Below are 12,897 nucleotides of genomic sequence, written 5' to 3' on the forward strand. Positions count from 1 at the left end.
TGCAGCCACAGACGCTGGCTCCCAGGACCACAGGGCGGGCAGCTTGTCCCTCTCCTGGGCTGCAGGTGCAGGTGCAGCTACTGGCACCTGGGACCGCAGGGCAGGTGGCTTGTCCCTCTTCCGGGCCCCAGCCCCAGCTGCTGGTGCCCAGGACTGCGGGGCAGGCGGCTTGTCACTCTCCTGGGCTGCAGCCTGGCTGGTCCCCATACCTCTCTCCCCAGTGTTGAGTGTCTGAGCCGTCAGGGCCTGACCACCATTTGCATATTAGCTCTTTATTACATAGGATTGTCTAGAAAAGGTTGAAGTGGTCAATGATATTTTAGAATTAACACCAACGCCTTTATTTTTCTTAAATGTTTGTCTTTCAGACTCTGAAGTTTTAATTTTTAGAAATTATTGTTGGCAGTAACTGCCCTTAGAGAAGCCCATAGAGCAGTGGGAAAATGTTGTCTGGGCTCAGACAGATGGGGTGTCAGAAGCCAGCTTTTCCGATTATTGGCTGCAGTTTTTGTGACTTTGTTTCCTTACCTGCTTCTCTTGGCCAGGAGGGTGAGGGGCAGGGAGAGGCAGTGCACAGGTCCTGGTGCACAGCAGGCAGGCAGGGAAGGGAGCTGTCTGTTGTCTGCCAGGGCCTGTTCACAGCACCAGCGCGAGCTGGAGCCTGCTTCCCCCTCAGAAGTGTGGCGCTGTCTCTGAGGCTTGTCTTGCTTCTCTTTCTGTGTTAAATAGAATTCACGTTTTCCCGAGTTTGCAAACCACTGTGTTTGTGTCTTTATTTGACCTATTTCATCATTAGCTTTTGTGACCGGTTGTGACTGAGGAGCGTCTTGATTGTGATGTTGACGCTGCTCTTGTTTAAATGCTTCGCAAGTGACTCAGTTAGATGGTGGAGTGTGGACTAGTGTTTTCTTATTCATTTGGTGACAGGCAGAAAAAGTGATGTCTGTAAAACTGTGATGTAGGACTGCAGCTTCTTAGCACTATAAACAAATAGCAAAAAGCTTGTTTGGTTTTCCCACTAATACTCCGGTTAATTTCACTTAATGGAGAAATGTAGATAAAGCGGAACTGTTAATTGTCACCATGTAAGCAGACACGCAAAGACCAAATGTGTGACATGAGCCCTGTTTCGGATTCACCAGGTGTCACCTGAAGACAGGAGCGCCCTGTGGGCCTTGCTGACCTTCTACGGGGGCGCCTGCCAGCTGAGCCTTAACAAGAGGTGCACACACCTGGTCGTGCCGGAGCCGAAGGGGGTAAGCGCTTCCTGTACGTGTGCCTTTTCTGTGTCCCCTCAGCGTTTCCGGGAGGCATGTGGTCTTGAGCTTCTTTTCCATTAATCATTAGATTCCATTCATAAATGCGGATTAGGTTAGTTTATGTTGTTTATGCCCAGCTTTATTCCACAGAGGATGTGAGGTGATTATAAATTTCATTTGGAGCCAGATGTGTCTTCTGCATACAAAGAAATTGTGGGTTATTTCATGGAGAAAATAGGAAAGTGTTTTGAATCTCTGGAGTTTCCTTTCAAGTCCAATAAAACAAGTTCATTTTCATTTGTGAAAATATATACAGGGTGTCCCAAAAAACAGCTGAAAGCTCTCATTGATGTTTCTTTTCAGATTTAACCCATTGGAATTATAATTGGCAGCCAGAGTGTGTGTACATTTTTTGGGGACACCTGTATTTTTAGTCCTTGTCACAATTTTTAAAATGGCCTTGTCCCAAGCCTAATTACAGACACACATTTAGTGACTTTTCATGTATAATCTGGAAGATGTGAAGTCACGTTTATCTTGGTAAGCACAGGGCTCTCATCCCTAAACGCTGGTTGGGCCCCAGGTCACCCGACGTCCGCAGCAGTGGCCTCCCGGGGGACTTGTGGGAATGCAGACTGTGCCCGGCCTGGCCCCTTAACTCAGAGCCTGGTGAGGCTGCCTGCAACCTGCTGAGCCCCCTCCCAGGGAGCCGGGCACACTGACATCCCAGCGCTGCTTTGCTGTGGAACGCACACCTGTCTCTCTGCACAGCGGCGTATGACCGAGAATCAAGTACAGTGTTCATAGCAGACAAGTCACATACCAGCCCTCCCTCCAGTCCGTATGCCTCAGTGTTTCATCTGAGTGCCTGCCGCAGGAGGAGTGGGGGAGGCGGCAGAGCCCGTGGCATAGGGGGTCCCTGTCACCTCTGCACTGAGCCGCCGTTCCTGGTCCTGCCAGTGTCCTGGCAAGAAAAGGAACTGGGAACCAGCGAGTTTGGTTGTGACTTAACCAGCCACACAATCCAAGAAGAAACTTTTTCTATGAAAATTCAACATATGAATCTTAAAATCGAAGTAAAAACTTGTATTTTGTGTAAAAATTTAAGAGGAAAGTAGCATGCTTTGGTTAAATAGTGGGGGGTTCTTTTTGTATCTATGATTTTTGGCTTAGAATGAAATCACTTCACTTTAGTAGCTAGTTTGTCTTTAGAAGCAGGCAGGTGAGATGCTGGTTAACCGACGTCTTCACAGACTGGTCACATTACTCTTGTTTAAATGTCCACTTCCTTCCTCTGTCCTCTGGTCATTACGCACCCTGGCCAGTCGGAGAGCCCTCTGCTGTCCCTGCCCCCACGGGCTCCTCAGCTGGTGCTGGCCTCAGACTGCGGTCCGATGCCCTGCAAGGAGGCTCGCCCTGGGCCCTCCCCTGGTAGACCCCTGACTAAACCAGCCCGTCCGCTCAGCACCGGGGTATGTTGCCTTCTCATGAGGCAGAGATGTGCTCCTCTGGGTCTCAGGTAGTGAGCTCAGGAAGCACTAGAGAGCAGTGAGGAGAGCGCTCCGGTCCCCGGTGTCCTGCAGACACCCCCACGGCCATCGCCTTGTGCCAGTGAAGCTAGATTAGATGGCAGACGTTCGTTTCCTTCATGAGAGAGTGTTCCATAGGATTCCTAGCTCTGCTCTTGTATCTAACACATCCTTTATATTAAACACAGCCTCTGGATGAGACTGTCCTGACCACTGAGACAGGGTTCACTTGGGGCTCAGCCCCTGCGGGAGAGGAGCGGGGGCTCTCGGTGTGCGGGCCCTCCGTGCTGAGCGGGAATGCAGGGTCGGGCTGTGCTGCGGTGACCGCTGTCTGTGCTGCTCTCTGTCCTAGGAGAAGTACGAGTGTGCCCTGCGGAGAGCAAGTATCAAAATCGTGACCCCCGACTGGGTCCTGGATTGCATATCCGAGAAAACCAAAAAGGATGAAGCGTTTTATCACCCCCGCCTAATCGTTTATGAAGAGGAGGAGGAGGAGGAGGAAGAGGAGGAGGAGGTAGACAATGAGGAGCACGGCTCCCCGAACGAGGGCAGTACGGATGACAAGTCGAGCCCTGCCAGTTCTCAGGAAGGGTCCCCTTCAGGGGACCAGCAGTTCTCTCCCAAGTCAAACCCTGAGAAAGCTAAGGGGGAGCTGATGTTTGACGATTCCTCAGACTCATCCCCTGAGAAGCAAGAGAGAAACCTGAACTGGACCCCTGCGGAGGTCCCCCAGGTGGTGGCGGCAAAGCGCAGGCTGCCTGTGGGCAAGGAGCCCGGCCTGATCAACCTGTGTGCCAACGTGCCGCCCGTCCCCGGGGGCATCCTGCCTTCCGACAGCCGTGGGGGCCTGATGGCCTCGGGACCGAACCTCCAGAGTTCTGAGAGGTCAGACATGCTGGCCGCCTGGAACCCTGCCGTGCGGACGCTGAGAAGCATCCCTGGCAGCGCCGACGGTCAGCAGGTGAGCAGGCCGTCCAGCGTGGCCCACGTGAGTCTTTCTTCAAGTCCATTCACTGCTTTTTTTCATCTAGTTTGCTCTCACTGTTATTTTGTATGGGCTTCAGGTGCGCAGCACAGCGGTTAGACTGTGTGTTACCTAGTGACCCCTGTATTCCCAGCCCCCTCCCCCCCACAGGCATCACACATTGCTGACTGCACTCCCTGGGACTGTCCCGTGACTGTCCGGCAACCGCCATTCTCTCTTTCTCAGTCCGTCACCCGCCCTCTGCAATCTTCAGTCTGTTCTCTGTGTCTGTGAGTTTGTTTCTCATTTGTTTTGTCTTTTTAAAAACTTACCTTTATTGTTGAAAGTATTACAGAGTCCCCCCCCCCCGCCCCACCCACCCCCCGCATTGACCCCTCCGTGTTTGTTTTGTTCTTTAGATTCCACATAAGTGAAGTCATACGGTATTTGTCTTTCTCTGTCTGACTTACATAGTCACTCCTTTAAAACAAAAATGTAAATCTGGGATTTTCTAATTGGGTCTCAGTCTGTTGCAGTGTCATTTATCATTTTTACTTTTGCAGAACAGTTCGCACACTTGCAGTATGTACTTGTGTGAGAACTTGAGTCTGTTGTGTGTGTGTATGTATTTCAGTGTCAGGCGTGCGTGGAGGCGAAGGCCCCACCCGGCCGACAGGACCAGGCTCGGTGCCCGCTCTCCTGCAGGAAAGGTCTCCTCCTGTTTGGCTGGAGGTTAGCTGGGCCACAAAAGGGGTGAACTCTGCCAGCTGCCCTTCACTTGCTCGCGATGAGCTTCACCTGGATGAGTAACAGCATCCTCCCCTCCACTCCTCAAAGGGCCTTCATCTCTGCTTACAGTTTTGTGATTGGAGCTTGTTGGTACAGACTGGACCTTAAGAGTTTTAGTAGATGTTTTCAGTTTAACACAGAGGTAGTTGGGAGGTATAGCAGGCCTGCTTGCTTTTCTGTGAGCACCGAGACAAATGGTAAACAAGACAGACAAGTCCCCTGCTCTTGTTTTAGGTGAAGACAGACAGACAGCAGACAGCTCTGAGCAGAAGGGCTTCCGGTGGGTCTGGGTGTTGAGACAGTAAGGGGGCCACACTCACCGCTGGGGTCCAGGCTGCTATGAGTGTGGGGGTCGGGGGGCCTCAGGAGGAGGTGCCGTAAGCAGGGCTTCAGCCCCGGAAGCCGGGGAGAGTGTTCCCGCCAAGGATCCACATCTGTGAGGATGGAGGGACCATGAATTCACTGGCTGTAAGGGAAGGAAGTCAGGAAAACCGGAACTCGGGGACGTGAGCGAGCGAGTGGGTCTGGGTGGCCCACGCGAGGAGTGCGCTGTCTCTACGGAGGCCTGGGCTTGGTTCGGCTGCCAGATACACACTTCCTGTTAGAAATCACAGGGCCACAGCCATGATAGCGGTGGTGCGTTTGAAGTCTGTATTGGTTAGACATGCAGTGAGAAATGTCCTTCCCTCCCTCCCTCCCTGGGTAAAGGATAGTGTGTGATTCTCGGGGTGCTGGGAGGCGGGCTCCGGAGTTCCTGGGAGCGAGGCAAGGTGGGGCCACAGGGGTTTGAGGAGGGTAGCGGGTCTGGAGCTGTGGCTAGAGACTCCGGGCCCGCACTCCTGCCCTGGTTAGGGCCCTGCTGGCAGGTGGCCATGGTGACCGTGTCAGGGTAAGTAAAGCAGGTGCCCACCTTGAACCGGGCCAGTCAGGGGGCCGAGCAGGTGTGTTCAGAGCTCGCATGTTCCACTAGCAATTTTGTTTTATTTATTTATCTATTTTTTTTTTTTCAGGAAAGCATTTATTCTAGAAACTTTGGGGGAGAATCAATGTTCTTGCCTTTTTTAGTTGCTAGAACCCATTTGTACTCTGGCTCATCATACCTTCTTTAAGTCACTCCAATCTTGCTTCCATTATCATCTACTCTCCACTAGCAATTTTGGAGGTATGGTGACTTTGCTGGCAGGTCACATTCTGCCTGACATGTTTAGTTTGGTCCAAATAATTTTTAAAAATGTTATTTATTTGCCTAAGTCATGAGCTTCTCCCTGAAGAGGGGCTTTCGGGGCCTGTCCGGACAGCGGTGGGATGGAGCTGCGTGGCGCTCGCATCTGGCTGCTGACATCCTCCTGGCTGAGCAGCTGCTGTCCTTTCGGACCCAGGGCTCCTGCGCTGCGGTTCCCATGCTCCGTCTGTCCCCGCCCGCTGTCCCATCCCACCATCCCACCATCCCACCCCACTGTGTGCACCTGCCTGGGCCCTGGATGCTGGAGGGTGACTGGAGTGAGCGGCTAAGGGGACGGGAGTAGGGCCCGCCGTCCCGATGGCGCTGAGCTGGGAGTGAAGGGCTTGGGGCATTGGGAAGGCCCCTGAGCGGGCTGGGCACAGGGACTTGGGGAGAGCAGAGTGGTGGCCAGAGGCAGCCTGGGGGTGGGGGACGAGGTGAACCTGAGGGATGTGGGGGGAGGCTGGGAGCTGGGCTGGGCTGAGCTGGGCTGGGCTGGGCTGGAGAGGCAGGATGTGCCTGAGGGGTGTCCCCAGGGCTGGTGTGGGAGCGGAGAGCTGCAGTGCCCCTAGCGCTGAGGAAGTGCCACTTTCTCCCTTCAGGGCAGGGATTCGGAGGGGAAGTAGTCTGTGAAGTCGGGCAGAAACGTGTTACGGTGGGTCCCACGTTCCCTACATTTATATTTGGACGTAGAGATAAGTGGTGTCATTTTAATGAAGTGACGCAGCAACGACTTTGGGCACATCTCTGCAGGTAGGATGTTAAGGGACGACTCGCTGGCTGGATGCCTTCCCTAAGGGGACACCAGAAAGGCCGTCCAGGCTGTGTGAGGTTTGATCACCGACGCCGGTGGCAGAGAATCTGAGTTTCTCAGCAATGTAGGAATATTAGGTCATTTTGCTGCTGGATGTGAAGAAAATGAGTTTCTGACATGTTAGAGATACAAGACATATTTAATATAAAATTGGATCAGGGAGTTGAGGAAACATGGCTAACCATTAAAATCCTGTTTAAATTGCACATTTTTAATGGTTAGGAGCCATGTGGCATGTAGCATAATGCCTTCTATATTAAGTGATTTAAATAAAGACTGGCAGTTACGTCCGGAAAATTCTTGACATTATTAAAATTGTTGGCAGTGTGGCAGGTTATGATATCAAGCAGTGAAAAGTCTGTCTTTTTCCTTCGATTCCTGGGACTGACCTGTCCACCCGAGTAGGGGATGGAGCCTGTGGGTACAGGGTGTTCTCAGTGGCGTCCGGCACTGCTGGCCACCTGTGCACGGCTCCCCTGCCTTCTGTGCCCCCTCCCCGCTCTGCTCTCACCGCAGCCTCCTCGGCCCCTCAGATGGTGTCCCTCTTCATGGGGTCAACCCTGCCCGTCCTGGCTGCTCTGGGAAGTCAGAGCTGAGGGGGGACCAGCCTCTGGCTCTGGGCATCCCAGCTGGCCCTCCTAACAAGCTCCATTCGTGAAGGTCCACTTAGGTCTGGGGTTGGGGTGCAGGGGGCAACCCGTTGTTTCAGTGCTTTCCGATGTGCCTGACAGCGTTTATTTCCTTGTTAGCCATCAGTTACCCAACATGGGTGTTACTTCTGAGGGCGAAAATACATGCAGCAAATACAACACCTCAAAGATACCAAAGGCTGTAGAACGACAAACTCCCAGATGTGGCCACTGCCCTGCCCAGTGGTGGGGACGCTCCCTGCTGATCTGCAGACACAAGCAGGGGTCCCTCCACGCTGCACACCTGTGGCGCTGCTGTGCTGGCCGCGGGCCGAGCTCAGGGTCAGGCCCTGCCCCTGCTGAGTGCCGGTGACACCTGTGCGCACGGAGAAGATGGCAGTCCTGCTTCTACATCCTTTCGCTGTTTTCTGTTGAGGGCTCAGCAGGGGCTTTTTTAAAAAAATATTTTAAAATTGATTTCAGAGAGAAAGGAAGATGGAGAGATAGACACATCATTGATGAAAGAGAGTCATTGATCGGCTGCCTTCTGCATGCCCCTTACTGGGGATAGAGCCCACCACCCGGGCCTGTGCCCTGACCGGGAATTGAGCCATGACCTCCTGGTTCATAGGTCAACATTCAACCACTGAGCCACACCAGCCGGGCAAGCAGGGACGTGTTTGAAGCACCAAGAGAATCTCCTTCTGGGGGTGTCTTACCTGTGAGGTGATTTCCAAATACAGGCCCCCAGCTCTGGAGTTGGACTTATTTCTGGTTGAAACGCAATCGTTTCATCACTAAATCCAGAGCTGTCACCCTTGCAAGTTATAGAACTTGACGTTTGGAGTCCGTGAAGTGGGCGATACGTGCTGAAACATAGTTGTCATTTTCGTGGCGCTGTGGTTCCTGGTTCCCGTTGACCACAGAAGCTGAGCACGTTGGGACAGTCCATGCGTGTTGTGTGTCTTTTGTTCTGTTCAGCACTGGGAGGACACCAGTCACCTGCCCGCCACTGGCTGGGGGTCGCTCCTACCCGCGCCCCCTCTCCCCGTCCCAGTGTATCCAGAGCCCTCAGCTGTCACAGTACTAGGCAGCATGAATCTGAGAGGTGGCCTGGCGGGGGCGGGGTTCCCTCTGGTCAGGAGCATTCGCCATCTAAAGCTCCAGGGCGTTGGGGGAAGGCTGACCATTTAAACAAGCTGCCGGTGTTTCTCTGTCCCTCAGAGCAGTGACCACAGATGAGAGGCTGGCATCCTGATGGGGGGCTGCGGTCTGGGGAGGCTCGTCCGGTGCTCTCACGGGGAGGTGGTGGTCACGTCCGACTCTCACGGGACCCCTTTGTCGGCAGCTGTGGGAAGGAGGTGTGGGGGAGGCTGAGTCTGGCTGGGGTGCCTGAGCCTTGCTCAGTTAGGGAAGGTCGGGGCAGCCTGGCCAGCGGCCCGAGAAGAGACCACTTCCCCTCTGCCTTGTGTTTGCTGCCCTCAGGCTGGGCTCTGTAAACATATCTGCCAGGTGGGGCTTAGGTTTGTCAGCTTCAGTTCTGTAGCTTATTCGTTTACCTGCTGGGTTTTAGCTCTGGGTGACTTCACATACCGTATTTTTCCGTGCATAAGATGCTATTTTTTTTCTGAAATCGTTAGACTGAAAATCAAGGGGCATCTTATACACAGAAGTCAGCTGAGGAGGGAGCCGTGAGGGTGCACAGCTGCCCATACCTTGTCAAACAGGCCTCCCCCAATCATGAGCCTTATTGTTAACTGACGTCAGCTGATGCTGTAATTTGAGGTGGAGAGTGCAACAGGGACCTGAATGTTCTGAGCCCATAAAGATGTCAGAAATAAAAAGGTAAATACCGGTAAGTGACCGTCTTACTCTGCAGAATTCAAACTGAATGTAATCAGCTGTGCAAAGAGCATGGCCATAGAGCTGCAGAGAGACAGTTTGGACCTCCTCCCATGAGTGTATGATCAGACCGTGGAGAAAACAGGAAGAACAACCCCTTAAGATGCCAAAAAGGAAGAAGGCCTTAAGAGGGAAACCAGCAAAATGTTTAAAATACTGATTTCTTACCGAAACCGGTTTGGCTCAGTGGATAGAGCGTCGGCCTGCAGACTGAAAGGTCCCAGGCTCGATTCCCGTCAAGGGCATGTACCTGGGTTGCAGGCACATCCCCAGTAGGAGAAGTGCAGGAGGCGGCTGATCGATGTTTCTAACTCTATCTCTCTCCCTTCCTCTCTGTAAAAAAATCAATAAAATATATTTTAAAATATTGATTTCTTAATTTTGGGTTGGAAAAGTGGGGGGCATGCTATACATGGGTGCGTCTTATACACGGAAAAATACGGTACTTTATTGACGTTGGTGATGTTTTTTAAATAAATACAAAGGGAAAGGCCGTGTTCTTGAAACTTCCACTGGTTTGCAGCTTGTTGCCAGTTAGGTGAATGCCGGGGTCCAACCCCAGCAGGTCCAGGGGTCCCCAAAGGTGTGGACGGAGTCGGCGAAGAAGGAATAACATGGAGACAGCGTTCAGTTGATCAGCAGCCTAGCCAGGATCTCCAGAGAGGTTCTGCTCTGGATCTCCAGAGAGGTTCTGCTTAGGATCTCCAGCCAGGTTCTGTATCCATGTTCTCTTGCTAGGTTCTCCAGGTTCTCCAGCCAGGTTCTGTAGCCATGTTCCCTCGCTAGGTTCTCCAGCCAGGTTCTGTCCAGGTTCTCCAGCCAGGTTCAGTCACCTAGTTCTTGTCAGGTTCTCTTGCCAATTTCTGTAGTCAGGTTCAGTCCAGGATCTTTTGCCATGTTCTCTCCAGCGAAGTTCTTCTGTCTCTAGGTTCTGTGTAGGTTCTGTCTTCTTTCTGTCTCCTAAGTTCTGACTTGTTACATCTGTATTTATACCAGTTGATTCCAATCCTATCAATCTCTATTCCAAAGGTTAGGGCGTTTCTTATCTCCATTCCAGGGAGTAAAGATTATGTAGCTTAAGCATGATTGTTTGTAGTTAAAGTGATTAATTACCCGCCTGGCACTTAGTTGAGGGGTTTTATTCCCTCCCTAACTTCAGGGGAAAATCCCTACCTGGGGAAACAACCTTTCTCAGAGACCTTGGTTAAAACACATAGTGCCAAGAAGGTGAGCAAACATATTAAGAACAGTATGCCATATATGCCAGGTCCCTTGAAACAGCAAGCATGGACCGGCTCCCGGCAGGTGAATATTAAAGGGCCGTGTAAATAAATACACTGTCATTCTTAGTTGATATTAATACGTTTCAGGAACAGTGGGTGACTTTGCCTTTTTCTTGTTTTCTAGATCTTACAGTCCCTTTCAGCACCTACAAAACATATTGAGCAGCAGGTGAATCACAGCCAACAGAGCCACGCGAACACCAATGCAGTGCTCTTCAGCCAAGTGAAAGTGCCTCCAGAACCACAGCTGTCCCAGCAGCCGCCGCAGCACCCTGTCCTGCACCTGCCACCCCAGCAGATCATGCAGCTTCAGCAGCCACCGCAGATTCCACAGCAGCCGCCACACTCGTTCCCGCAGCCCCAGCCAGTCCCTCCGCACCCGTTCCCACAGCCGCAGCCTCACCGCCCGCAGCAGCTCCAGCCCCTGCAGCAACAGCATGCCCTGCAGCACCAGCTGCACCAGCTGCAGCAGCAACAGCTGGCACAGTTACAGCAGCAGCAGCTGCAGCGCCTGCACCACCAGCAGCAGATGCAGACGCACGCAGCACAGCACCTGAGTCAGACGCCGCAGGTGCTGCAGCACCAGGCTTCGCAGCACCAGGCTCCGCCCCTGCAGCCTCAGCAGCCACACCTGCCCCAGCAGCCACACCTGCCCCAGCAGCCTCACCTGCCCCAGCAGCCTCATCTGCCTCAGCAGCCTCACCTGCCCCAGCAGCCTCACCTGCCCCAGCAGCCTCACCTGCCTCAACAGCCTCACCTGCCTCAGCAGCAGCCTCAGCAGCCGCTCTTCGGACACGACCCAGCAGTGGAGAGTTAGTAATGTCGATGTGTTTGTTTCTTTCTCCTGAAAGTCTTGCACTTGCATAAATGCTTGGAGAGTGCTTGAGGGTGGGTAAGGGTTCACATCAAAACAATGCTTACGGAAGGGCTGTGCATCGGCCCTGACAAAAGATAGAGCTGGTGGTGGAGCAGGCACACTACACTGTCTCTGTAGTTGGGACGTCAGACACGCACGTGAACTTTGGTGTCCTTAGAGCTCCAGGCTGCCACCGGGACTGCCTCAGAGCATTCAGTGCCCGGGTAAACCGTCCAGGTCATCGTGACGCACTTCATAATTTCAAGTGGAACTCAGCAAGACGGGCTTCTTACGTTTCTGTGCACACCTATTCATGGGCTTTAATTGTGTTTTTCCCGTACGATTCTATTCTAGTTCCAGAAGAAGGCTTCTTGCTGGGGTGTGTGTTTGCCATTGCGGATTACCCAGAGCAGATGTCCGATAAACAGCTGCTGGCCACCTGGAAAAGGGTGAGGCTGTGCCTGGGAGAAGCGAGCTTTGCACCGGACGGTGCTCCCTCCCCAGCGGCCTTCCTCTGGCCGCCCTGAGCTCCTGCTGTGCTCCGAGTGTGTCTTCGGCTTTGGCGTTCGCATTCTCGGCCTGGGCAGGTCACTTTCCTGGGCTGCAGGTGGCTTAGCTATCGGGGGTTGCTGCTTCTCATTCCAGGGTGCTCTCCACTTTGGGCTCCTGAGGGGCCTGGCTTGTCCCTATAACTGGGGGTGTGGGACGAGGATCAGGTGGTGGTGACATGGGATCGGGCCTGTCAGCCTCTCTACCTCGACCACTTCCATCTGCAGAGGCTCTAGAGCAGTGGTTCTCCACCGTGGCTGCACATCAAGAGTCACCTGGGAATCTTTTAAAAATCCTGATTTCTGGGCCTCATCCTCCGGAAATTCTGTTTCTTTGTTACTAATGTTGTGGCCCCACCCCATAACAAAGAAACAGAATGTCTGGAGGATGAGGCCAGAAATCAGGATGTTAAAAAGATTCCCAGGTGATTCTAATGTGCAGCCAAGGTTGAGAACCACTGCTCTAGAGAATCGTGGCTCCGGACGAGGCGAGCGCTGCGCTGTGGGCTGTAGCCCGTTTATCGTGTTGCAGGTGTTAGAGCGCATTGGTCATTGTCAGTGTGACGTGGGTGCTGTGCGTGGGAAACTGTTCTCTGTCATGTGCCTTACTAAGCTGTGGGCTGCAGCCCATCTATTGTGTTGCACTGTGGCCTTTGAAGGAGAGAAAGTGACTGTGTTTTGCAATGCCACAGATCAGAACTGAGCTGGAAACTTGTTGAAAGATGAGTTGAAGTGGCTCCAGAAACATGTTGCATTTGCTCCCCGTGAGCAATGGTGGTGCTTAGGCCCTGAGTGTCCCGCACAGGTGGCAGGACCCAGGGGTACTGATGAACAGCCAGACCGAGGAAACTAAAGCGGTTGGAGAGAGAGCCACATTGACAGACCGCGAGGAGGTGCAGGGAGAGCCATGGGGTGGGGAAGGGGAGGGGGGTGGCTGCAGCACAGGCAGGCATATAGCTGCAGAGCGGGAAGGACGGGCCATAGGAAAGTGCACAGTCCTCAGGGTGGGGCGTCCAAGAGGAAAGGTGGGGGGTTAGCGGGGAGGCGGCTGCAAAGGCCAGGGCACATCTTCCTTATCCACGTGCCATGACACAAGTTTTAA

General features: G+C 53.1%; 1 protein-coding gene across 1 annotated transcript in view; it reads left to right on the top strand.

Moving 5' to 3' along the window:
- PAXIP1 (PAX interacting protein 1) overlaps positions 1–12,897 on the top strand; it is a 39,531-nt gene that overhangs the window by 13,219 nt on the left and 13,415 nt on the right. The window contains exons 5-8 of the mRNA XM_081101882.1: positions 1,143–1,256; positions 3,141–3,776; positions 10,516–11,203; positions 11,602–11,696. Of these exons, the coding sequence (XP_080958008.1) occupies positions 1,143–1,256; positions 3,141–3,776; positions 10,516–11,203; positions 11,602–11,696 (1,533 nt within the window). The remainder of the gene's footprint in view (positions 1–1,142; positions 1,257–3,140; positions 3,777–10,515; positions 11,204–11,601; positions 11,697–12,897) is intronic.

The sequence above is a fragment of the Myotis nattereri genome (genome assembly GCF_964212035.1).
Source record: "Myotis nattereri genome assembly, chromosome: 11".
NCBI lineage: Eukaryota > Metazoa > Chordata > Mammalia > Chiroptera > Vespertilionidae > Myotis > Myotis nattereri.